Source organism: Mauremys reevesii, linkage group 7 (genome assembly GCF_016161935.1).
Source record: "Mauremys reevesii isolate NIE-2019 linkage group 7, ASM1616193v1, whole genome shotgun sequence".
NCBI lineage: Eukaryota > Metazoa > Chordata > Testudines > Geoemydidae > Mauremys > Mauremys reevesii.
Genome location: NC_052629.1, coordinates 77933103 through 77957112, shown reverse-complemented (window position 1 = coordinate 77957112; position 24010 = coordinate 77933103). Strand labels below are relative to the sequence as shown.

The following is a 24010-nucleotide window of genomic DNA, read 5'->3' as shown; positions in this document are numbered from 1 at the left end:
ATATAAGTTTCCATTCCCAGTCTCAAATCTAGCATTCTGGAGCAAAGTGACTAAAATATAGTCCAACAAACAAATGTTTATTTAACATGCCCCTCACTTTTCCCTCCACCGCACTCCACTCACCGGTGTTGTCCTTGGTCAGTGGAGACTCAGAGTTCAGAGGTGCTTTCACGTGAGTACACCTTCCAGGTGGGGGACAAAAAAGCACAATTCGCTCTGGCCACAGCTGATCGTTGTGCCACCGTTCACTCCACCACTCTGTTGCCAATGGCCCTGCACAGTCACCTTCTTCTGTCACCTACCACTGTGACCTCTATGAGTTGGTCTCGAGGTTCCACCAGCTCTCAGTGATTTCAGCTGAGCTCTCAGTGCGGGAACCTCGCTGCTAGTGCAGTCTGGGCTGTCTCTTACACAAAAACACTGTACCCAGGGAGGGAGAGGAATTATTTCAGCTCAGTACTAATGTGGACACGAGAACAAATGGATATAAATTGGCAGTCGGGAAGTTTAGGCTTGAAATTAGACCAAGGTTTCTAACCATCAGGGGAGTGAAATTCTGGAACAGCCTACCGAGGGAAACAGTGGGGGCGAAGGACCTCTCTGGCTTTAAGATTAAGCTTGATACGTTTATGGAGGGAATGGTTTGATAGGATAACGTGATTTAGTCAATAGGTCAATAACGTGCGACCACTGGTAATTAGTACCAAGGGTCAATGTTGGGATATTGAAAGTCTTTTTCCTGAGTGTCTGGCTGGAGAGTCTTGCCCGCATGCTCGGGGTTCAGCTGATCACCATATTTGGGGTCGGGAAGGAATTTTCCTCCAGGGTAGATTGGCAGTGGCCCTGGAGGTTTTTCGCCTTCCTCCGCAGCATGGGGCAGGGGTCGCTTGCTGGAGGATTATCTGCTACTTGAAGTCTTTAAATCAGGATTTGGGGACTTCAACAGCTGAGTCAAGGAAGAGAATTATTTCAGGAGTGGGTGGGTCAGCTTTTGTGGCCTGCATCTTGCAGGAGGTCAGACTAGATGATCATAATGGTCCCTTCTGATCTTAAGTTCTATGATTCTATGATTCTATTATTGTCCCCACAACAGAACTAAGCACTTAGACCTGATTGTCAGTGATTTCGGCTGCAGTGGTCACTTAACAGAACAAAAGACTATCTATGGAGCCTAATCAGCTCTGTCTTTAAACAGTGGAGAGGGACAGGTCTCCACCCTCTCTCTTGATGCCTTCAAATCATCACAGGCTAAGTACAGTTCTACTGCCCTTTACTCATACAATAAGAACAACATTTCATCCCCCCTTACCCCCACATTCAAGTGGTTTGTAACCCAACCCCAGCCAAAAATCTATCACTTGGACAACACAGCTCTGTTTGCTGGATACCTAGGTAGATTAGGTGTGAATGTAAATATGATCTGGCCCTGAAGCCTTAGCCCCCAGCTCATCACTAGCTGTCAGGGAGAACTCATTTAGACTTTGCTTACAAATCATCATTTGAAATTATTAGGTTGGCCAACATCACCGAAATGAATGCACTGACATTGTCATAAAAAACAGCTGTATAAGGAAACAAGGAAGCTAGTCTATGTTCATACTTTTCAAAGCTATTATACTTTTTCAGATACACATATTTTATCATACACTGTATAAGCTTTTAAAGTGTGTATTAATGTTTCAGTTTAAATTTAGATTTCCAAACAGTCACTAAATTGGTATGTAACTAGCTCACAAAACTGGGGGGGGGTGTTGAGAAAATTCAGGGGGGATGTACCCCTGGGGGGGGGGTGTAGGGAAATCACTGGCTCTGAGTCTCCCCAGGGTGGCGCGGCGTTTCCCTGCCTGAGTGGGCTGTGCAGGGTGCTGCCGGGCTGGGCAGGGGGCACAGATCCCGGCTCGCACGCTGACAGGGCGAGTGGCTGGGCAGATCGAGCTGCCAGGGAGCTGCCCCCTCCTGTCCCCGGACCCAGCCCGCTGCACACCTCCCCCACCTCAGCCCCGCGCTACCTGCCCTGGGTGGGGAGAGGCAGAGCCCAGCTCCGAGTGGGGCAGTGGATACTGCCCCTGTGCCCCACCAGGAGACCCACGCGGCTCGGGCACCTGGGGTGGGGGGTGGGGTCAGTGTCTGTCCTCTCAGCTCTGCCTGCACGGGGCTGGGGAAGCAGCTGTCAGCACCTACCCCTCTGAGCCCTTGCACCCCCCCAGCCTGCTCGCAGCCCCTCCACTTGTACCTCCCCCCATCGCTCCTTCGCTGCACCCCTTCCCCTTGTACTCTCTCTTCACCCGCATCTCTCCCCTTGTACCCTCCCGCACCTCCCCATTCCCCTGCAGCCCTCCTGATACCCCCGCTCCTCCTACACCCTCCTCCACGAGTACATCACACCCCGCTTCTCTGCCAGCGTAGAGCCCCCACGACAATGGGCCAGGCCGGGTATCAGGGGGCAGGGCCAGGTGCCCATAGGCCGGGCCTGACCGAACGCGGGGGCGGGGGGCTGCCCCGTTCACACGGCCGAGGAGCGGGTTCAGCGCTCGGCAGCCTCCGGCCAGCAGGCGGCGCTGTGTCTGCCGCCGGGGAGAGCGTCGGGACGGGACGCGAGACCCGCAGCGCACGGTGCCGCCATGTCAGTACCGGGGCCCTGCGAGGGGGTGGAACGGCGGGGAAACGGGGCCCTGCCCCATAGCGCCCCGCTCGGGCTGCGACCCGGCCTGGGGGCGGGGGGGCCACGCTCGGGCTGCGACCCGGCCTGGGGGCGGGGGGGTCCCGCTCGGGCTGCGACCCGGCCTGGCGGCGGGGGGGTCCCGCTCGGGCTGTGACCCGGCCTGGCGGCGGGGGGGTCCCGCTCGGGCTGTGACCCGGCCTGGCGGCGGGGGACTAAACCCACAGGGTGATCGGGGCGGTTCTGTCTCCCTGCGCCGTCTAGACGCTGGGTCTGGTGACACATTGGCTCTCAGACAGCAGCAGCCCTGTCTGCACTGGGGAGGGAAACCCCACATTTGCCCACAGCTCTCGCTAGTGCTTTGCCAAGAGCACCAGTGGGTAGGGCCCTGCCCTGCATCCGAGCCGTCCCTGGTGGTAAAAGCAGGAAGCTTGGCCAGCCCATGTCTATGGGAGCCACAACAGGGACACGGTGGCGGGAGCACCCGAAGGATGTGGTGCTCTGGGGCCTGGTTCTCCGTTACGCCCCGGGTGGTTATTTATGCCAGTGCACAGAGGATGCTGAGTGCCACTCAGTCACCATGAGGGAGTTTCACCCACACTTTGCCCTGGCTTAAATGGCTCCACAGGGCATGGGGAATCAGGTGCCCTTTGTGCCAGCGAGGCTGATGCCAAGGGGCTGTGCCAGGCAGGTGTCAGCCCCTGGGGAATATCCCTGGTCTTTACACCATCTCTGCAGCAGCTCTGGGCACTGGGCCAACCTGGGGCGAAGGGCCAGAGAAAGGGAGCAGATGGGGATGGGAGGAGGTGGGGCTGGATCTGCACCCCTGCGATTCTGCACCCCTGCAAACCCCATAGGGCTCATTGAGGTAGAGGCACAATGTTGGGCTGCGCTGGGGTCCCCCTACTTCCCTCTTACCCTGAGTAGGGGAGGCTGCCGCCTCTTGGGCCAGGTGCAGGGAGGGATCTGATCCCAAGAGGGAGAATTAGGACAAACCTCCACAGCAGGGGAGCTGAATGGCAGGTACAATGCCCTGGAAGTGGAGCTGTACTTGCTGCGGCGGGCTCTCCCCACCCCTAGGGGAGCAAGGAGGAGCCCTGGTGGCTGACCCACTCCCCCCACCCCCTCGTCCGAATCTAATTTCTGTTTCAGTGCCAGGGAATGTTTGCAGGGGGCAGTTGGGCCCCCTTCTCAACAGGGACCATGCAGGGGTTTGTCCTTGTGCCCAGGCGTGTGTCCACACTTCCCCAGGCTGCACAGACATAGCCCACCTCTGTGCTCTGAGCCATGTAAGCACACCCCCTGTGGGTGCCCACTGGGACCCTGGCAGGATGAGCTTCCCCCGGCTGTGCCCTGAGGGTGCTAGGTGGAACCCTGGCAGGGTGACCGTCCCCCTGGCTGTGCCCTGTGGGTGCCTGCTAGGACCCCGGCCATGTAGGTTCACTAGACAGGCAGGCCTATCTAGAGATTGGTCCTCCTTCCTCCCCACTCTGCTGCCCTGAAGCTTGGTCCCCCAGGGGCTTGTGTTATGGCATAGCAGTTATGGGAGTGCTCCAGGTACCATAGTGAATACTCCCTGTTTTAACCCTTTGTATGCCCCGGGCCTTTGTGCTGGGGTCTTGTTTTTATTTGAAGGTTGAAGGTGCCAGGCTGAAGCCCCAGAGACCCCTGGGCAAGCCAGCGCCAGGGCAAGCTCTCTTCTCACTGTGCCCCCTGGATGTGCCCCTCACTGACAGCTGCGAAGGGAACTCTGTCTCTACCGCCACCCCCCTTCTTGGCCTTTGTGCTGAGTCTGCCTGTAAGGGGCTGGTTTGTGCCCACACGATGGCTCCATGGGGAGATCAGGCTGAGAACCCACCAACTCGGCCACCTTTGAACTGAAATTCTGCTGTGCCCTACCTGGTTTTTAGGAGCCCCCAGCAAGCAGAGCTTTTCAGGGCCGTGTGCCAGCGCTGGGGAGGGGCTGCCCCACACCAATTTCCATTCCAGGTCTGTGGGCCAAGGGCTCATCCTGTATTTAAACAGACACGTCATTCATGGCTGGGAAGCAGAACTGGGTGTCAGTGTCTGTGGTTGGCTGGGGAACGTGCAGCTTCCTGTGAGGTGCTTGTGAAAGAGGCTGGACAGTGTCTCTGGGGCCTCAGTCAGAGCAGAGTCTCTGAGTCGATCCCCAGGCAGGGAGGAGACGCAGAGCACAGGAGCTCGACGGGCATTGATGCTGGGCAGGGTGAGTGGACACCCAGCAGAAACATGCTCCCCGGCTAACAGAGCTGACTTGGTCTCCATAGTGCTTGGGAGCCAGGAATTCCTGGAATCTCTTCTCAACCCCACTATTGGCTCTGGACATGCCTCATGCCTCAGTTTCCCCAGTGGGGGTGATGACACCTAGCCTGCAGAGGGGATTGGGAGGCTGGCTTTGCTCCTGGCAGGTCTGAGAGGGGGCCTGGCATAAAGGGGGATGCCATTGCCTTTAAGGCCATTCCCCAGTGCCTGAATGGGTATTTTGATTCTCACTATGAGGTTGAAATGGAGCAATGGCAAAGGCAGGCTGGAGAATGGGGCTCATCTGCAGAGATGGCCGAGGCTGTGATAGCTCCTCCCCAGAATAGGGCGCCCCTTCATTTGGACCTTTTAATACAAGGCTGGATGAAGCCCTGGAGATAAGGCTGTGGCTCAGGGTGAGGGGATCTGAGCTGGGGTTGGCTGCACCAGGGTGGGTTGTGCAGTTACTATGGGACACAGGACAGTCAGATCTGGCCTCTCCCAGGTCAGGAGACGTTAGCCTGTCTCAGGATTGAGCTGCAGCGGGGCTGGGAGCCTGTCCGCCTGCCGAGGCCAGGCCCTTCTTTGTCTCCAAACGCTGGCGGGGAAGCACGGTTGTTGCTATCAGACTGTATTGAGAAAACTGCTTAGCTGGTGGTTCCTCTTGCAAACTGCCTGTGGCTTCCCAGAGCCCGCCGGCTCCTAGCGAGGGGAACTAGCCTGGGGGAAAGGCGCCTGCCAGTGCCAGGAAATTCAAGCGTCTCCAGAGTGGTGCCAGGGGTGGGCTGGTCCCTGTAAGCCCTGGATAGAGGACGGCAAGTGTTTGCTCTGTCTCCTCTCAGGGTTTTTTTAAGTGACTTTAGTGCTGATGAAAGGTGTTGGTCTGATGAGTTTGCAGACCGGTGCTCTGATAATGGGAGAGGCTGGGCTGGAGCAGCTGGGATCCCCCCATATCAGCCAGCACCCCCTGCCCTGCTCCCCAAAGCGCCCCCTGCTGGGAGAGGCTGGGGCTGGAGTAGCTAGGACCCCACCCATCACCAGCCAGTGCCCCCTACCCCACTCCCTGAAGCGCCCCTTACTGGGAGAGGCTGGGGCTGGAGTAGCTGGGAGATCCCCACAGCCAGCGTTCTTGCCCCATCCCTACAGCGCCCCCTGCTGGGAGAGGCTGGGGTCTTTTCAAGATGCCTCTAAATCCAGCGAGCGGATGGCTCAGAGGAAGTCGTGGTGGTGACTGTGCATGTTGCAGTTTCACAAGGTTTGTGACCCAGCCAGAGCGGAAGTCAGGGGTGGGGGGGAGTGCGTGGGGTGAGGATTTCACTGCATCCACAGGCCTATCTGCTGGGCTGTGACCTGCTGGCTCAGTGCCGGGGTGGGGGCGGGGGGTGTGACTCTGGGAGGCAGGGACGCTCTAGCTAAACTGTCCACTGGTGAGGTGCAGCCTTTACTGTGCTCTGTCTCCCCTAGCTTGGGTGCACAGGTGGTTTGTGGGGCCTGACAGCAGCCTCTTGAGATGAGCTGGCACACAGGAGAGGTACCCTGTATGCCATGGCTTGCTGCCATCTCCTGGGGGACACAGGCAGCCTCCATTAAAGTAGGCACCAAGCCTCAGTGTGGGTGGGGTCCGTGCATGCGTCTCCTGGGTTTAAAGCTCGGCACAAGCCAAAGCTGAGATGGGGCAGGGACCTCCTCGGCCTGGAACAGACGGGGCCCATCTGGAACGGACTGTGCTTGTGGCATGGCCCCTTCCCACTTCGCCCAGCCCAGCCTGACACAGCCCTCTCCCTCTTTGTCCTGATGGTCAGGCCAAGTTCCTCTCTCAAGTGGGCAGCAAGGGCGTGCATGCAATGAGTTGGTGGTTCTCAGCCTTGTGTCCCAATCACAGACCCTGGCATCGCAGTTGGCACTGATCAACCTCATTGGTCTCAGCAGCGAGGACTTGACCAGCCCCAGAGTCCGATCTCCTGTGCAGACTGCGGAGTCCCCACTCTTTGTCTATGCAGGAGCAGGGCGCCTGGCCTGAGATGGCTTTAGGCCACCTTTGCCCTCCATGTACGCTTGGACCAGCTGTCACCCACCCCTGGATGTAAGCTAGAGCATCCTTGGGGCTGCTTGGATTTACACTCTGTGTCCCTGGCCCCTAGGGGGCCATCTGCCAGCTGTGACCAGCTGGAGCCCAGCACTCTTTGGCCCATACCCCTTTGCTGGGACAGGAAAGGGGACCAGCGCAGCTCGGCTGTGGCAGCTCTGTGACCCAGCCGGTATTTCTCCAGCACCTTCCCGCCCCATTTATTATCCATTCCTCTAACAGATGTGGTATTTATAGGGCTAGTTTTGTGGGTGGATTTTCAAATGCTCATCCAGAAATGGAAAAAATTAAAAGGAATAAACTCTCCAGGTGCCAGATGGAGCGAGATGGTGACAGCTCTGCCCATTGCTTTGTTTCTATCAGCTCTTGGCGCAAGACGACCCATAGCACTTACTGAACCCTTGCAAGACTGGGTGTGCGCCTGGTTGGATTTGCCTGGGGGAGTTTCTCTCCCCTCCTCCCCCGGGGGGGCCTGATGTCTCCCTGTCTCCCCACAATCTGCCCAAGGCCGGTGGGAATGGCCCGTTGCCGTGATCGTTGGAATTCCAGCAGCAAGGTTGCATCTGGCTGTGTGCACCCGCCCAGGTGTCTCGTGGCTTTGGGGAGCGGTGCTAGCTCTCTCTGACTTGCAAAGCTTTGCCCACTTGGTCTTCCGTGGTGGGAAGAATGGGCTCAGTTTCGGAGCTGTTCACAGCAGTTCCCCTTCACCAGAGGCCGGATCTGGTGGAGGTCTGCGCCGAGCTCATCAACGAAGAGTGGAAGAAAAGCAAGACCTCTCGCATGTACTCACTCCAGAAGTCCACAGACAACTTCCCCATGTGTCTGGTGCTGATTAAAACCCAAAGGGCCACAGAGGCTGCCGAGGAAGGGAAGATGGCAAAGACCCAGCTCCTTGGGCACGCCAGGTTGTCCCGCGTAGTCAGCCAGCCCGAGAGCTTGTTTGTGGAAACGGTAGTGGTTTCCAGGGCGCTGCGGGGCCAGGGGTATGGCCGGAAGCTGATGGAAGCCACCGAGCGCTACGCCAAGTCCCGTGGCTTCAGGCACCTGCATCTCACCACACATGACAAGCAGCACTTCTATGCCCACCTGGGCTACACCACATCTGAGCCAGTGCAGAGCATGGGGTTCATGAGCTCCCTGGTCCCCATGGAGTTCCTGCAGATGTTCTCCAGCCCCCCTCCTCACGCTAGAGCACCTGCTTGGGGACTGGGAAAGCCCAGCCCCACCACCTCCCATCTTAGCAGAACTTCAGGAGCCAACCTGCCTCCACTACCGTCCTCCACACCCCCTGTCCAGTGCACCACCATTGTGTGCCCACCACCACCTCCGCCACCATTGCCACCGTCTCTGTCTCCACCGACCTGCTCTTTAAACTTCTCACAATCTGCCATTCCTCCTCCACTCCCCTTGCCACCTTCACCTCACCATGCTTCCCCTTTCCATTCCAAGACTGCTGCTGCTGGGCTTCCCCCACCACCCACTTTACCTGCATCAGCTGCCCATGTAAGCTCTGCACACTTTCCGCCCCCTCCCCCTGGTCCTCCACCACGCCTCCTCCCTCTGCCAGGCCAACCAGGTTCTCCTGGCCTCATTGCCTCCAGTCCAGCAGGGAAGGAGCCCTATGATCACAGCCTCCTGAAGACACCGTACCGTGACCTCAGAGGGCTCCCCATCTTCTGGATGAAGAAGGACATTTGACTCCTGCACAGTGTGCCAATGAGCTGCTGATTAAAAGTTGGGGGTGGGGAGAACTCTCCCCCCCCACCTTACCCACTGCTTGGTTGTTTTAGTTTTGACTCCAGTGGGGTGGGGTGGGAGTCCAAATCCCAGTCATTCCCTTTTGGGCCATCTGCCATGTTCACCTGGGTAAATCAGGGAGCCTGTATCTCTTCTGGTCCAGCCAGAAGGGGATTTCTACAGAGAGACCCTGCAAATCTATAATGTAGAGATACTCACGCGAGCTGCCTCCTTGAATCATTGGGGAAGCAGCTGGAGAAATCTCTAGCAGCAGCAGGGCTGGCCTTATGATGGGTGCTCCCCAAGCTGCAGGGGTAGGGAAATCAGCAAGTGGCCTTCTACTCTATTCCCATTGCCAGAGAGGAAGGCCTTTGAGGCCCAGATATGGGACATGGGGCTTGGAGCTGAAAGTATGGTTGCAAAGGGACTCCCCAGGCCTGCTCCTTGTGTGTCCAAGGCCGATCAGCTAAGAGCCCCATTAACAAATCTGCGTGGGGCTGGTCCTTGTGCATTGGTGATGAAGCTCTGGTGGGTTACACCTGTGCCAAGCCTGACTGGTCACGTGCCCAGTTCTAGCTGGCAGGGGAGGGATAGCTCAGTGGTTTGCGTATTGGTCTGCTAAACCCAGGGTTGTGAGTTCAATCTTTGAGGGGGCAGTTTAGGGATCTGGGGCAAAAATCTGTCTGGGGATTGGTCCTGCTTTGAGCAGGGGGTTGGACTAGATGACCTCCTGAGGTCCCTTCCAACCCTAATATTCTATGATTCAGCAAGGGCAGGAGAGTGCCATGGCTGGCTAAGCAGGACGGCACTGATCTCAGAGCCTGTGAGGCCTGTGGATCGTTCTTTGGGGCGTAGGTGCCCAGATGCGTGACCTGGGGCTGCAGTATGCGTGCTCAGAGGCAGAAACAGAAGTGCCCAGGAAACTTTTACCCTGAAAGTTTAAGGTGTCAAACAAGTTTGGGCACCTACCAAGATTGGGGGTGGGGGCAGTGGTTTTGTGAATCCCTGATTCAGGTGTCTAAAGTGGCAGTTGTGTCTAAAGTCCTATTGTGAATCTAGCCCATAGGGCTTTACAGAGGAAGTCAGGATCATTAACCCCCTTTCACAGATGGGGAAACTGAGGTACAAAGCGGTCAGTGACTTGCCCGAGGTCACCCAGCCAGCCAAGCTAGGAATAGAGCCCAGGCCTTCTAAGTCCCACTCCAGTGCTCAACCCACTAGGCTACACTGCAGGAGTTTATGGCCAGCACAGAGGGGAAGGTGCCTCTCTCTCAGGGGCCCCCCACAACCTGCTTCCTGGGCTGGGATCTGCCATCACCCTGAGCTACTGCAGCTAATAACAGGCACATTCCAGCTGAGACACAGGGAGGGCCTGGGACACTGCCAGGCCATCCGTCTTACAGCCAGATCCCCAGGGCGACAATCACATGCAGGTGCCCATACAGGGCAGACAAGAATATCTGCAATGTGTGAGGTACATGGGGAGAAGACAGTGGTGGCCACTGTCTTGCTGTAAATAGATCATTTGGGAGGCATTTATAACTAGGCACCAGACGGACTGGAAGAAGTTCTTGGGGTGCTCTATGTAGAGGGATGGTGGGTGGGTGTCAGAAGGGCATCCCAGCTGGCATCAAGAAGGTGCCACCCTTCTTGTTCAAGAGAGGACAGGCTGGCTGGAGGGGACGTTCTCTGACCCATCGCCCTTCTGTCACTTCTTCCCTCATCTCTTTGGTTGCCAGCTTCTAGTCTGACTTTCTCTCTTTGGAGGGGAAATCCAAACTGGAGAATGGGTCATTTTAAAATAAGCCCCTCCCAGGGGCCAGGTTAATTGATTTAGGGGTGGAGTTAAAGTCCTATATATACAGGTGGGAGAGCAGTAAGGGTTAGTTCCAGACCCATTTGCCAACAACCCCCCTATGTCACTCAAACTGTGTGATGTGACTCATGGATTTCAAGGCCAGGGTGGTCCCTTGTGATCATCTGCTGACTTCCTGCATGATACGGGCCAGAGAGCTGCCCCATGATAATTCCTAGAGCCAATCTGGATTTAAGAATTGTTTGTGATGGAGAAGGTCCAGGACCCTGGGTCAGTTGTTCTAGGGGTTAATTGCAAACAATCCTGTACTGGGCGTGTGCTAGATGGCACAATGGGACAATTGACTCATGGCAGGCTCCACTAAGATGAGAATTTCCCCAGGCTAATGGCTGGGAAACCCCATTGCGAAAGCGTATCTTGCAAGGAAGGGAATAAATGCAACTTTCAGCAGACCAGGCAAGTGCCTCACCAAAAGGCCTTTGATCTGACTGTTGGGGCAATCGTGGTGGGTTCTGACCCACAAGGCTGCTTCGTGATGTGCTGGGAACCATTTGGCAACTTGTTTCGTAACCAAAGGGAAGTCTTGGTAATGTGAATTACTGCCACAGCTCTGTCTGCTCTTAACTGTGCTGAGAGGTGGGGAGAAGCAGCTGGTTTTGTGTGGGTAAGGGGGTGGGCTTAGCGAGGGATTGCTCTATACCAGGGGTCGGCAACCTGCAGCACGCATGCTAAAGGTGGCCCGCGGGCTGATTTTTAGTGGCATGCTGCTGCCAGCCGGGGTCCTGACCGCCAACCCCGTTCAGCCCTTTGCAGGCCTGGATTATGGAACCCCAGACCAGCAGCGGGATGAGCCGCTTAGCCTGCTGCTGGTCTGGGGTCCCAGCCGCCGGCCCCTTGCCAGCCAGGGTCTCCTGGCCGCCGGGCCCGCTCAGCCCGCTGCCAGCCTGGATGGACGGAACCCGGGCTGGCAGTGGGCTGAGTGGGGCCGGCGTCCAGGATCCTGGCTGTCAGGGGCCAATGGATGGAACCCCAGACCAGCAGCGGGATGAGCCGCTCAGCCCGCTACCTGTCTGGGGTCCCGGCCGCCAGCCCTTGCCAGCTGGGGTCCCGGCTGCCAGTCCCGCTTAGCCTGCTTCCGGCCTGGATGACAGAACCTGGGCCGGCAGCGGGCTGAGCGGGGCTGGCGGCTGGGACCCTGGCTGGCAGGGGCCGGCGGACGGAACCCCAGATTGGCAGCGGGCTGAGCGGCTCAGCCCGCTGCCGGTCTGGGGTTCCGTCTGGTGCCCATGCTGCCGGTTTGGCATGCGAAACCTTTTACTGGCATGCAAAACCTTAAATTAATGAAGACTTGGCACATCACTGCCCAAAGGTTGCCGACCCCTGCTCTATACACAGAAAATAATTAGATCTGTTCATGGAGGCAAGGTCCATAAGTGGCTGTTAAATGAGATGGCCAGGGACACAATGTCATTTTCCGGCAGTCTCTAAACCTGCAGATGCTGGGATTGGACAACAGTGGATGGCTCACTCGTTAATTGCCCTGTTCCCTCTGAAGCACCTGGCATGGACACTGCCAAAGACAGGATACTGGGCTAGATGGACCATTGGTCTGACCCACTATAGCCGTTCTTATGAGTGTAACTGGGTTCTTGTAAGCGGAGAAGCGCTGAAAGGATCTGAAAGTAGAATGTGGCTCTAAGTATTCACAAGGGAGATGGGCCCATGCTGGCTGTTATCTGGAGCTCGGTGCTTTGGATAAAATGGAACCAGCATTGGAACCACCCCTATTTTTTTTCAAGAAAAACCAAACCTGGCCTCCTTGGCCTATGGTTACTATACAGGAGTCACTTCTCCCACTGGTGAAATGCAGCCACTTCTGGGGTGATAACCCCTACCTCTGTTGTGGGCCGACTGGATCCACTCCTGTTCAGTAGACTGGAGTCACCAGGATCAAGGTTCCTTTGTAGGAAGCAGCACTGTCTGCAGAGACCCATGTTCCCGTGTGATGAGGGGAACCCCCCAGGAGCCTCCTGCACCCTTGTCCCCTGCACCTGGGAGGGGAGCAGCTCTAGTGGGGAAGCACTGTTGACATGCAAGGTGGCAATGGGGTTTGCCATAACTGTAGCTCTTCTGAACCCCAGTGACAACACCGGGAGAACTGGGGAAGAGAGTGGCTGAGATCAATCTCCTGCATCCCACCCTGTCCCATCATCCACAGCTGCTTCTATGTAGTCATTGTTAGTCACGTGATCATTCACACCTGCCGCCGGGATCTTCATTTGCTGTGGAGCTTGCTGGGAAAGGGCCCTCAGCTGGGGTGGGGAAAATGAGAATGAGTCCAGGTGGGACGTCAGCCACCCTGAATGCTGGCCTGTCAATACCCCAGCCCCGTAAGGAACTCCGAGTACGGAACAGCTGTCTGGGCATCCCTGGACCACTGCCCGCTGTGAGCTCCGTGGGGCCGGTTGTACTGACTTGGCAATGTTTCGGCTAGCACAGAATCTCTGCTGAAGCTGTCGGGAACCCATTATATCCCCCCATCTAAAAATGTTGCTGAGCTCCTTTCTGAAGCTTCCTTAGCAAAAATGCTCCCTCCCCATCACACGCACATGTGCTCTCTGACTCTAGGGGATATTAGAGAGACATTAGAGGCAGGTGAGGTAATATCTTTTATTGGCCCAACTTCTGTTGGTGAAAGAGAGAAACTTTGGAGCTATACAGAGCTCTTCCTCAAAGTGCCACAATTCAATCCCAGATTTGAACAATTGTTTAGCATAAGTAGTTAACACACATTTCACAGAATATCAGGGTTGGAAGGGACCTCAGGAGGTCATCTAGTCCAACCCCCTGCTCAAAGCAGGACCAATTCCCAGACAGATTTTTACCCCAGTTCATTTAATGGCCCCCTCAAGGATTGAGCTCACAATCCTGGGTTTAGCAGGCCAATGCTCAAGCCACTGAGCTATCCCTCCCCCCAAAAGTCAAGTTGCGGTGGCCCATTAACACCCTTGCAGTCAGAGGGGGAAAGCAGCTGAGATGGGTTGTTAGTGGGTTATAGATTGTTGTGATAAGCCATAAATCTATTGTCTGTCTCTGTTCCATCCGGGATTTTCTGTGTCTAGCAAAGTTATGAATTTAAGCTCCCAGGTTCATCACTTGTAAGTGTTGCGCAGGTTTCCTTTGGGGCTGAGGACTGAGTGGTCAAAGGACAAAGAGTGATCGCCTTGTGAGAAGTGATAGGGTGCTTTTGTCTTTTATCATTTTCCTGTGAGGGTTCATTCCAGAGCATGGGGATTGCCTAGTTTCACCCACATAGTTGCTATTGGGGCATTTAGTGCACTGGATGGGGCACAGCACATGTTGTGATTGACATGTGTAGGACCTGTGGATCTTGAAAGATGTGCTGGGGTGGGGTGGGGGTGTTGATCATTGTAGCAGTGGAGATAAGGCTGCAGGTTTTGCATCTGTTGTTCTGGCAGGTGTGAGGTGGAGTGTCCTGCTCTGTGGGGAGCTTGCTTGTGATGATGCGCTTTATATCCTGGGACTGGTCATTGCAGAGTTGCTCAAGGGCACATGTAACCCACACTGGGGAGAGTGAGTCTCTGTCTTCCTCTAGTGGCTGGTTCATGTAAGAGGCTAAAAGTCTACTACAGCTGCCTGCTAAGAGGGATTTCTTTAGCTCAAATAGTGCTTGTGCTTCTAGCGCCATCACTCAAACCCTGCTAAGGGCTCAAGCGGAGCTAGTTACATGCACGCTGGTGCTGTAGGGTTGTTGGGAGCATAGGGGCTGCACACATTGGTTTGCTATTGCAGGGTCATTTGTTAGCACTGGAATTCACACACTAGGGTGTTATTACAGAGTTTCTCAAGGGCTGGATGTTGCATGTGAGTTTGTTATTGTAGGGTTGCTTGGAAGTGCTGGGCTATACACGTGGGTTTGTTATTGTAGGGTTGCTTGGAAGTGCTAGACTATACACACACAGGCTTGTTATTGTAGGGTTGCTTGGAAGTGCTGGGCTATACACACATAGGTTTGTTATTGTAGGGTTGCTTGGAAGTGCTAGACTATACACACACAGGCTTGTTATTGTAGGGTTGCTTGTAAGTGCTGGGCTATACACACATAGGTTTGTTATTGTCGGGTTGCTTGGAAGTGCTGGGCTATACACACGTGGATTTGTTATTGTAGGGTTGCCTGCAAGTGCTGGGTGTTGCACTTGGGTTTGTTATTGCAGGGTCTTCCGAGCAGGCTGGGCTGCTGGTGTGAGTGCAGTGTATAGATAAGTGTTGGAGCGTTTGTGCTGGGAAAACACAGACCTAGAATAACCGGGGCTGTGAAAATAGACGGGGGAAAAGGTAGGTGACATTCAAGCAACAAGGTCAGTTGTAACTGAGCTCTGAGCAGCAGATTGGGGGGATTAGAGCCTGTCTCCGGGGTGCCGGGAGGCAGTGCGAGCCCAGGCAGTGCATTCTGGGGGGATTAGAGTGTGGCTCTGGGCTGTCACGTTGGCACCCAAGACCGATCTGGTTCCTAATCTTCTCTCTCCGAAGATATCTCTGTCGCAGCTGGGAGTGGCAAGCTGGCATTGGCTGCCCTGGCCGCATGCAGCCAGGCCTGGTCCAATGCCTTGGATCAGGTGGGGAGAGTCAGAACTGTTCTGGACTCCTTCCCCCAACTTGCATTCACCTCGCTGGTCATTGGCGCGACCGCAGGGAGGGTGCATCTGAGCTGGCGAGGAGGGGGGCAGTGGCATGGCTTGTGCATGAGTGGGAACGTGATATTTAATGCTCCCCGCTGGTGCTGCGGCTTACAGGCAGCCTGAGCATTATGCGCCCAACTTCCAGTGGTGCCTAACTGCCCCCTGCAAACAGTGGTGCAAGTAGAAATCATTTCTTGCTGGTACTGCACTCATGGGAGGGACACAAGGGGGGGCGGGCACAGACCCTCCATGTGACTCCTCCCTGCCCTGCCCCCAGCCTGGGAACCCCACACTCTCCCTGTCCCCTCTGACACCCCCCTTTGTATATACAAACATCAACATGCTTAACTACTCACTTTCCCCCCACATATATAGTATTCAGTCTGTTTATATGGAATATGGGAGAACATAAGAACATAAGAACATAAGAAAGGCCGTGCAGTAAAGACCAAGGTCCATCTCCCCCAGTATCTGTCTCTGACAGTGGCAATGCCCCAGTGCCCCTGAGGAGAGAACCTAACAGGCAATGATCAATGATCTCTCTCTCTCCCCATCATCATCTCCCTCCTCTGAGAGGCTAGGCTAGGACACCACCATTCATCATCTCTAATAGCCATTAGCCTTATAGACTAGCCATGATGGGAGTTTGGTGAGGAGCCATTTCAGCATAGGTCTGACTTATTAAAAGACAAATTTTAAGTAGAACTGTATCCTAAACTGCTTTATGGTATTGTACCCAAACATTGCATTTCAATGGGGGATTCAACTTCCTTTATAGGAACAAGTTTCAGAGGGGTAGCCATGATAGTCTGTTCCTATAAAAACAACAAGGAGTCCTTGTGGCACCTTAGAGACTAACACATTTATTTGGGCTTTCGTGGGCTATAACCCACAATAAATTTGTTAGTCTCTAAGGTGCCACAAGGACTCCTCGTTGTTTTTATAGAAACAGACTCCTGAAACTCTTACCAGTCCGCAAAAGTGGTCCATAGTCATGCAAATAGTCCCATTGGGACGGATGAAATGATTAAGAGTTTACAGGATTAGGTTCCAAGTTTGTAAATTGTTCTGGATGAAACTGACAATGCCTGAGCTGTCAGATCAGAAGGAGCTTCATTCAAATAAAGGTGGGCAGATGTGTGGTAAGTTGTAGCTCGTTGCTAAGATGAGGAACATATTTTCAGCAAAGTTCTTGGCAGATTCCTGAGGCAGCTGGTTTATGGCCATCAGTGTCCGGCATTATAATCTTCACTTACAGTTCTCTCACCCACAAAGCTGGAAAATGAGGCATTTGTTTTCCTTGTTTTGCTGCTCCAGTTCCAGTTAACAAAATGCATGTTAGACTAGTTTGGCTGCAAAGAAGAATTCTGTGTACACTGGGGACAACACCTGATTCCCATCAGGCTGCAGAACTGGGCTGACATCACAATCCAAACATCCTCTGGTCAGTGCAAGCAGAGGCATTCCTCTAATGATTTGGACTTGATGTGATGAAGCATGAATGTCATGGATAATTCAGACCAATGGGGAGAAACAGAATAAAAAACATTGTTTAAACACCTTCTGCCCCCGCCCCCAAGGACTCCTGACCAATGTAACAGCACAATATATATGCTAAAAAAATTAAACAAAGCCTTTGTTTATATTTGTTAGCATATGTATTGTGCTGTTAAAGCCATTTAAAGAATGAATGTTCTCCCTAGCCCCGTTCTGCTCCTTTAAGGAGCAGAGCGCAGCCCCACCCCGCCCTCTGGAGTGGGGAGCGAGCCCCAAGTCTTTCTGGTACCCCATACCCGCTAAAAATCTCCTGCTGATACTGTGTACTGGAGGGTACTGCCCTGCTTGCACCCCTGACTGCAAATCTCCCCCGAAGTGGTTCCCTCAGCCTGAGCTTCTTGGTGTCCACTCAGGACCATCTGTATACCCTGGTGTGGAGGGGCACCAGCAGAGAGAACCTAGCATTGCCCTTAGCTACGTGCAATTGGGGCTTGACTGCAGATCAGAGCGACGGCGGGAGACGAGTATGTGGCTGTTTCATTGCAGGAGGTTTTCCAAGATCAGGACCCCATCATCAGTGGGGAAGTGATGAGTTTGCCACTTCCGGGACCGACCCGTCACTTCTGGGACCAGCTGCACTGGCCAATTGTGTCAGCCTATGGGGCCCTCAAAGCACAGGGTCTGGAGCGGTCACCCCGATTTGCTGTACCCTAGGGACGGCTCTGCCCGTCATACATAATAAGAGACATTCCCTGCCCCAAAGAACTTAAGGCCCAGATCCACAAACGTTCACAGCTTCCATTGGGAATTAGGAGCCTTAGATCCTCTCATGCATCCCAGCCTGGGAGCTGCACCCGGACGGGCCAAGCAGGGGCTCCTTTCCTGGGGCACTGATCTGAGAGTGATGCTGCTTGCTGGTGTCAACTGGGAGTTCTGGCTCTTTCCCTGTGGAGAGTGAGTCCCTGGTCCAAGTGTGATCTGGTGGGAAGGCCGGGTCAGAGGTGAGGTCCAGTCCAAGGGGCAAGAAACAGTGGAGACAGCATCATGGGGGTGGACAAAGCCCAGGCTGAAGGCTGGCTGGGATGCACTAATACAATCAGAGAAACACCACCTATAGGTTTCAACACCCATTACACCTGTAATTTGGAAGGGACAACAAACGACAAGGAGGGACGCAAAGCAAACTAAGCCATGGGGTTTTATGCTTCTCAATCCTGGGGCATAGTTTGCACAGCTGTCCTCTCCAGTAGCCCTTTGGCGCCCCAACGGGCTCAACCACAAGCTGACCGTGGGCAGCCTCAGGATGTAGCAAGAAGAGACCAGTTCTCAGCTGGCATCGGGTCCTCCTTAGCCTGACGTGGGTGACATGGGCTGGGGCCTTTCCCCAGGATTCCAGGGTGACCTGCCACAGTCTGTCCTGGGCACAGGTTGTGTTGGTTGCTCCCATTGTCATGGGTGGAGCTCAAGGGAGAGGATGTGGGGCTGAGAGAGGAAGCCGTGGACAAGCTGTTCCCATTAGTGTTAGACCAGGCGTGGCTCCCTGGTCTCACTCCGCCTCTGATTTGTTCTCCCCTTGTAGGGTGTTCATTCAGGAAGGAAGCAGGAGGGGGTCCAGACCAGACGTAGTTGCAGAACGTCCACCATGACTCTGGGCCTAACTGTCTGGCCCTGGGTCCTGTTCTGCCTCGGAGCCATCCTGCCCTTGAGAGGGCGCAGTTGGGAGAGTGCATCTGCCAGCCCCCTTCTCCAGCACGAGCCATTTGTGGTAGTGTGGAACATGCCCACGGCCCGGTGCCACCAGCGCTTTGGGGTTGCCCTGCCTCTTGAGGACTATGCCATCGTGGAGAACCAAGGCAATGCATTCCAGGGCCAGAACATGACCATCTTCTACAAGAACAAGTTTGGACTCTACCCCTACATCTCCCCGGAGGGCGAATACTACAATGCGGGGATCCCCCAGAAAGTCCGCCTCAAGCAGCACCTAGAGAGGGCCACAGCGGAGATCACCCAGCTCCTGCAGCCAGACTTCCACGGGCTGGCCGTGGTTGACTGGGAGGAGTGGAGGCCGCTGTGGAGACGGAACTGGGGCCCTAAAGCAGTGTACAAGGAGGCCTCTGAGCAGTGGGTCTGGGAGAGGTTCCCAGACATGCGTGCCAAGAAGCGAGTCTACTTGGCTGAGGTAGAGTTTGAGGGAGCAGCCCAAGAGCTCATGGAGAGGACACTGGAGCTGGGGAAAGAGCTGAGGCCCTGGGGTTTGTGGGGCTTCTACAGGTTCCCTGACTGTTTCAACGATAACTGGACGAAGAGGGGGAATTACACGGGGGAGTGCAATGCCATGGAGGTGCTGCGGAACAACCGGCTCATGTGGCTCTGGGAGGCCTCCACTGCCCTCTACCCGAGCATCTACCTCCCACCCAAGCTTCCGCCAGCCAAGCGCCAGAGCTATGTTCACCACCGCCTGCAAGAGGCCTTCCGCGTGGCACGGTTTGGCCTGGAGCAGCCCCTGCCGGTGATAGCATACTCCCGAGTCTCCTATCGGCACTCCGCCAGGTACCTGTCCGAGGTAAGAGCCAGGGATTGGGACACAAAGGAGAGAACCAGAGCTGGAGATCCATGGGCTTGGTATCCTGCTCATTGGTAGACTTTAGCCTTCTTGGTGGTTGGGAATAGCCCTGGATCAGCCACTGATGGCTACTAGGTGGTGAAGCTTGCACCTCTAGGACAGCCAGGGGCTAGCAAGGGTGGGGGCTGTTGTAATCAGGATATGCCCAGTTGACTCAGGCCTTGTCTACACTACAGTTTTGTCAAAGAAAGTCAGCTTTTGCAGACAAAACAGTGTAGGTGTATGCTCTGAAATACTCCTTCCACTGATGTAACTCCCCTGCTATGCTGACATCATAAAGCTATTTCAATGAGAGGCTTATGTCGGTGTAGTTAGGACAAGGTAGTGTCTGTGTAAACACTGCCTTCCTTATATCTGATTACTCCTGGGGGGATTCTGCGTGACTGTGCTTCCACAGAAAAATCCCCCCTCGCAGAAAATGTCAGGGAAGCAAAGGGAAGCTACATGTTTGGGGAGAGGGGGGTGATCATGGGTATAGTTTTGGGGATATTATTGCCCCCCCCAAAGAGAGGCGAGGCATGGGGGGTACATGGGGGTACATGCCACTGCCCTCCCTCCCCACCCCATTTCTGCAAGTGCAGAGCTGCCCAGCTGAAGGAGGCGATATCTGGGCTCTGCTGACTGCAGCTGAATGCCACCTCCTGGGTCCTAGTGCCAGTCATGCTCCCCTTCTGTGTGCTGGGAGCCTTCCTGTTTTCTGTGCAACAGTGAGTGCCTGCGGTGGGGCTGGGTAAGGGGGAGTGAGGGAAGTGATGGGGTGGGGGAAAGAGGCAGCGGGGAAGGAAAGGGGGTGTGGAATAGGGCATGGGGAGGGGAATGTGGGTGTGAGGTGACAGGAATAGGGGATGCAGGAATTGAGGTGGTGGGGGGTGAGTGGGAGCCCGACATGCAGCGTCCTCTTGGCAGCTGCTGGGGCTCCCCTGTTAAGCAGGCCCATCGAACCCTCATCCTGACAAGCCCTGCCCCCCTCCACCTGGACCCCTCTGACAACCCCCCCCACCAGGCTTCCACCCCACTGAGCCCCAACCAGCTGCACCTGGACCCCCACCTCCTCAAGCCCCACTCCCCCAGCACCCGGCCCCCCACATTAAGCCATCCACATCCAGACCCCCCTGCTGAGCCACATCTCCCCTCACCCAGACCCCCCCACTGAGCCCCAACCACCTTCATCTGGCTTCTCTGCAGAGTCCCATTGCCCCTGCACCTGGAACCCTCCAGTGAGCCACTGTGCATCCAGATCTCCCACTGAGCCGCCTGCACACAGGTTGCCCCACACAGAACCCTCTCACCCCACACCTGGATCCCCCCCCACACTAAGCCCCTCCCCACTTGGATCCTGATGCGCTGAGCCTGCCCATCCACACCTGGTGCACCTGGCACAGAGGTGCAGGGCCCACAGGGCATTTCTGGGGCAGGCCCAGCCCTTGCACTGTGTCAGGGTCCGGTGCAGCCGAGTCACTGTATTGGGGGAGGTGGGGGCTTCAGGGTGATCTCCCACCTCAGTGCAGCCAGTGGCCTGTGCTCCCCACTCCCATGCTGGAGCCACATTTATTTATTGACAAATAAAATTTGCAAAATTTTAAAATTTTATGTGAATAATTTTTATTTTTTTGGCACAGAATATCCTGCAGTAACATCTGCTGTTGGCCCTCTTGTCAATTTCAGGGCTCTGCTGGAGCTGTTCAATTGACAAGAAAGTCGGCTCCTGGCTCCTCAGTCTCACAGTTTCCACTCCCTGGATCTGTCCCCCACACTGCCCCTCTTCAGTCATTGGAAGCGCTGCACCAACAGAAGGAGGGCAGGGTGAACATCAGCCACTGCAGTAAGAGATGTGATGGCTGTAAGTCGACCTTACACAGGTCGATTTATCTTTGTAGTGTAGACACAGCCTCAGTCAGTGCAAACCCCGGCTTGTTTTGATCTCTGCTTAGGGCTCATTGCACATCAGTGACACCGACGGCTGAATGAGGGGCATTGCTCAGTGAAAGGTGGGGCCAGGGGCTCATATGTTGCCCCGACAGTGCCATGGGGCTGTGCTGAACTGGGGGCACATGCAGTGTCATGGGGGATGCCAATATCACCTGCAGGCCAACATAAACATTATGTTCACGCCTCGTGGGCGCCCTCAGGACCACGCTGCAGCTGTCCAGAACCGGGGGGATACCAATCCCACGGGCACCGCCTCTCACCCACGCACAGATGATGCGGTGCCAGTGCCATGAGACCAGCAAAGAAAACAGCACTGTACGGTAACGTGCCCCCAGCGACTGGTGCCAGAGTTGGTGCCCAAATTTTACTTGTCTAAATGTCCCTTTCTCATTCCCTTCTTTCCTCGGTCAGGCTGACCTGGTCCATACGATTGGGGAGAGCGCAGCGCTTGGCGCCACCGGCCTGGCACTGTGGGGGGACAACTCCTACTCCCGTTCAGCCGTAAGTACCCCACTTCGCCCTGGTCAGGCCCTCAGCAGAGCCAGGGGGTAATCACCTAGATACTAAGAGCTGCAATAGTCTGAACATTCATTTCTGGCAGCGCTGCCCTTTGTCCATGTGGCATGAACGGTGCCCATCCACGTGGCCCGATGCCTCCATTTACTCACCTATGTGTTAGTCGTAATGCAAGCAGCTGTGCAGGAGGTGTCTGGGAATAGGGACTCACTCTTAGGGGTGTGAGATGAGTGTGTGGGTTCTCAGATCCCTTCCCCGGGGGCCCTGCGTGGCCGGCACTGGCTGCTCCTCTTTCTCAGCAGGGAGGCCCACGAGCCAATGGGCCCTGAGACCTAGCTCAGTTTGGAAGTGGGGTTCCTCCAGGGCAGGGCTGGGGCGCGTTGGTGGGGCAGACGGGTGGCAGCATTTGCTCCCCGGTCATGCCAGCCTCTGCAGCGGAACTGGGTGTAAATGTGGCTTTCTGCCCCTCAGGAGAGCTGCAGGAGCCTCCGCCGTTACATCACCCACACCTTGGGGCCCTACGTGGTGAACGTGACGTCAGCGGCCCAGCTGTGCAGCCGCCAGCTGTGTCACGGGCATGGACGGTGTGTGAGGCAGCGCCTCGACGAGCTGGGAGCCTTCCTGCACCTCAGCCCGCAGCAGTGGGGAGCGGACTCCGTGCTGACCAACTATGTGGGCATGGACGAGCCGGGCCAGAGGACATGGGGGCAGTTCTGCTGCCGCTGCTACCGCGGGTGGACGGGAGCCAGCTGTGAGAAGCCGGGGTGGACTGAGCCCATCAGGGACCCGGACTGCATTGCACGAGCCCATCATCCTGACATCTGCGTCGCAGTGCGGGACAGAAACACTGCGGGCTCCCAGATCTGCCCTAAGTCTGCCTACGAGGGGAAGACAGAGCTCAGGTGACCGCCTGGATCAGGGAGTGGCTCCTGGGACATCAGCAGGCTCATAGACATAGAACCTGGGGAGAAGGGAGCCTGTGGTGGTGGTGGAAATTCCTGCACTGACACACCCTTTATTCCTGGCTAGATGGCTGGATCTGCCACAGGATGATCAACTGTTCCAGCCATAAGACTACATCCTTCCCTCCCACAAATAAACAATCAATGAATCCATGCTGGGATAGCCCGTTTAAAGGGGAATCATAGACTATCAGGGTTAGAATGGACTTCAGGAGGTCATCTAGTTCAACCTCCTGCTCAAAGCAGGACCAATCCCCAACTAAATCATCCCAGCCAGAGCTTTGTCAAACCTGACCATAAAAACCTCTAAGGAAGGAGATTCCACCACCTCCCTAGGTAACCCATTCCAGTGCTTCACCACCCTCAAGTGAAAAAGTTTTTCCTAATATCCAACCTAACCCTCCCCCACTGCAACTTGAGACCATTACTCCTTGTTCTATCATCTGGTACCGCTGAGAACAGTCTAGATCCATCCTCTTTGGAACCCCCTTTCAGGTAGTTGAAAGCAGCTATCAAATCCCCCCTCATTCTTCTCTTCTGCCGATTAAACAATCCCAATTCCCTCAGCCTCTCCTCATAAGTCATGTGCTCTGGCCCCCTAATCATTTTTGTTGCCCTCCGCTGGACTCTTTCCAATTTTTCCACATCCTTCTTGTAGTATGAGGCCCAAAACTGGACCCAGTACTCCAGATGAGGCCTCACCAATGTCTAATAGAGGGGAATGATCACGTCCCTCGATCTGCTGGCAATGCCCCTACTATACAGCCAAAAATGCCATTAGCCTTCTTGGTAACAACGGTACACTGTCAACTCATATCCAGCTTTTCGTCCACTGTAACCCGTAGGTCCTTTTCTGCAGAACTGCTGCCTAGTCAGTCGGTCCCTAGTCTGTAGCAGTGCATGAGATTCTTCCGTCCTAAGTGCAGGACTCTGCACTTGTTCTTGCTGAACCTCATCAGATTTCTTTTGGCCCAATTCTCTAATTTGTCTAGGTCCCTCTGTATCCTATCCCTACCCTCCAGCATATCTCCCACTCCTCCCAGTTTAGCATCATCTGCAAACTTGCTAAGGGTGCAGTCCACGCCATCTTCCAGATTAATGAAGATATTGAACAAAACTGGTCCCAGGACTGACCCCTGGGGCACTCTGCTTGATACTGGCTGCCAACTAGACATGGAGCCATTGATCACTACCCATTGAGCCCGAGGATCTAGCCAGCTTTT

The 24010-nt window shown here is 55.2% G+C and overlaps 1 protein-coding gene across 6 annotated transcripts; it reads left to right on the top strand.

Moving 5' to 3' along the window:
- The first annotated feature begins 2558 nt into the window (after window positions 1-2558).
- On the top strand, window positions 2559-22940 carry HYAL3 (hyaluronidase 3). 6 transcript variants are annotated; one of them, XM_039480997.1, is made up of 5 exons: window positions 2841-4886; window positions 6068-6176; window positions 18337-19320; window positions 21721-21810; window positions 22297-22940. In XM_039480997.1, the coding sequence occupies exons 2-5, from the start codon at window positions 6159-6161 to the stop codon at window positions 22729-22731; spliced, it is 1527 nt and encodes a 508-aa protein (XP_039336931.1). In that variant the 5' UTR covers window positions 2841-4886; window positions 6068-6158; the 3' UTR covers window positions 22732-22940. The 6 variants fall into 6 exon arrangements, with proteins under 6 accessions (XP_039336934.1, XP_039336936.1, XP_039336931.1 ...); XM_039481000.1 differs by lacking the exons at window positions 2841-4886; window positions 6068-6176 and adding an exon at window positions 2559-2623; XM_039480996.1 differs by having other exon boundaries at window positions 2841-6176.
- Window positions 22941-24010: the final 1070 nt, after the last annotated feature.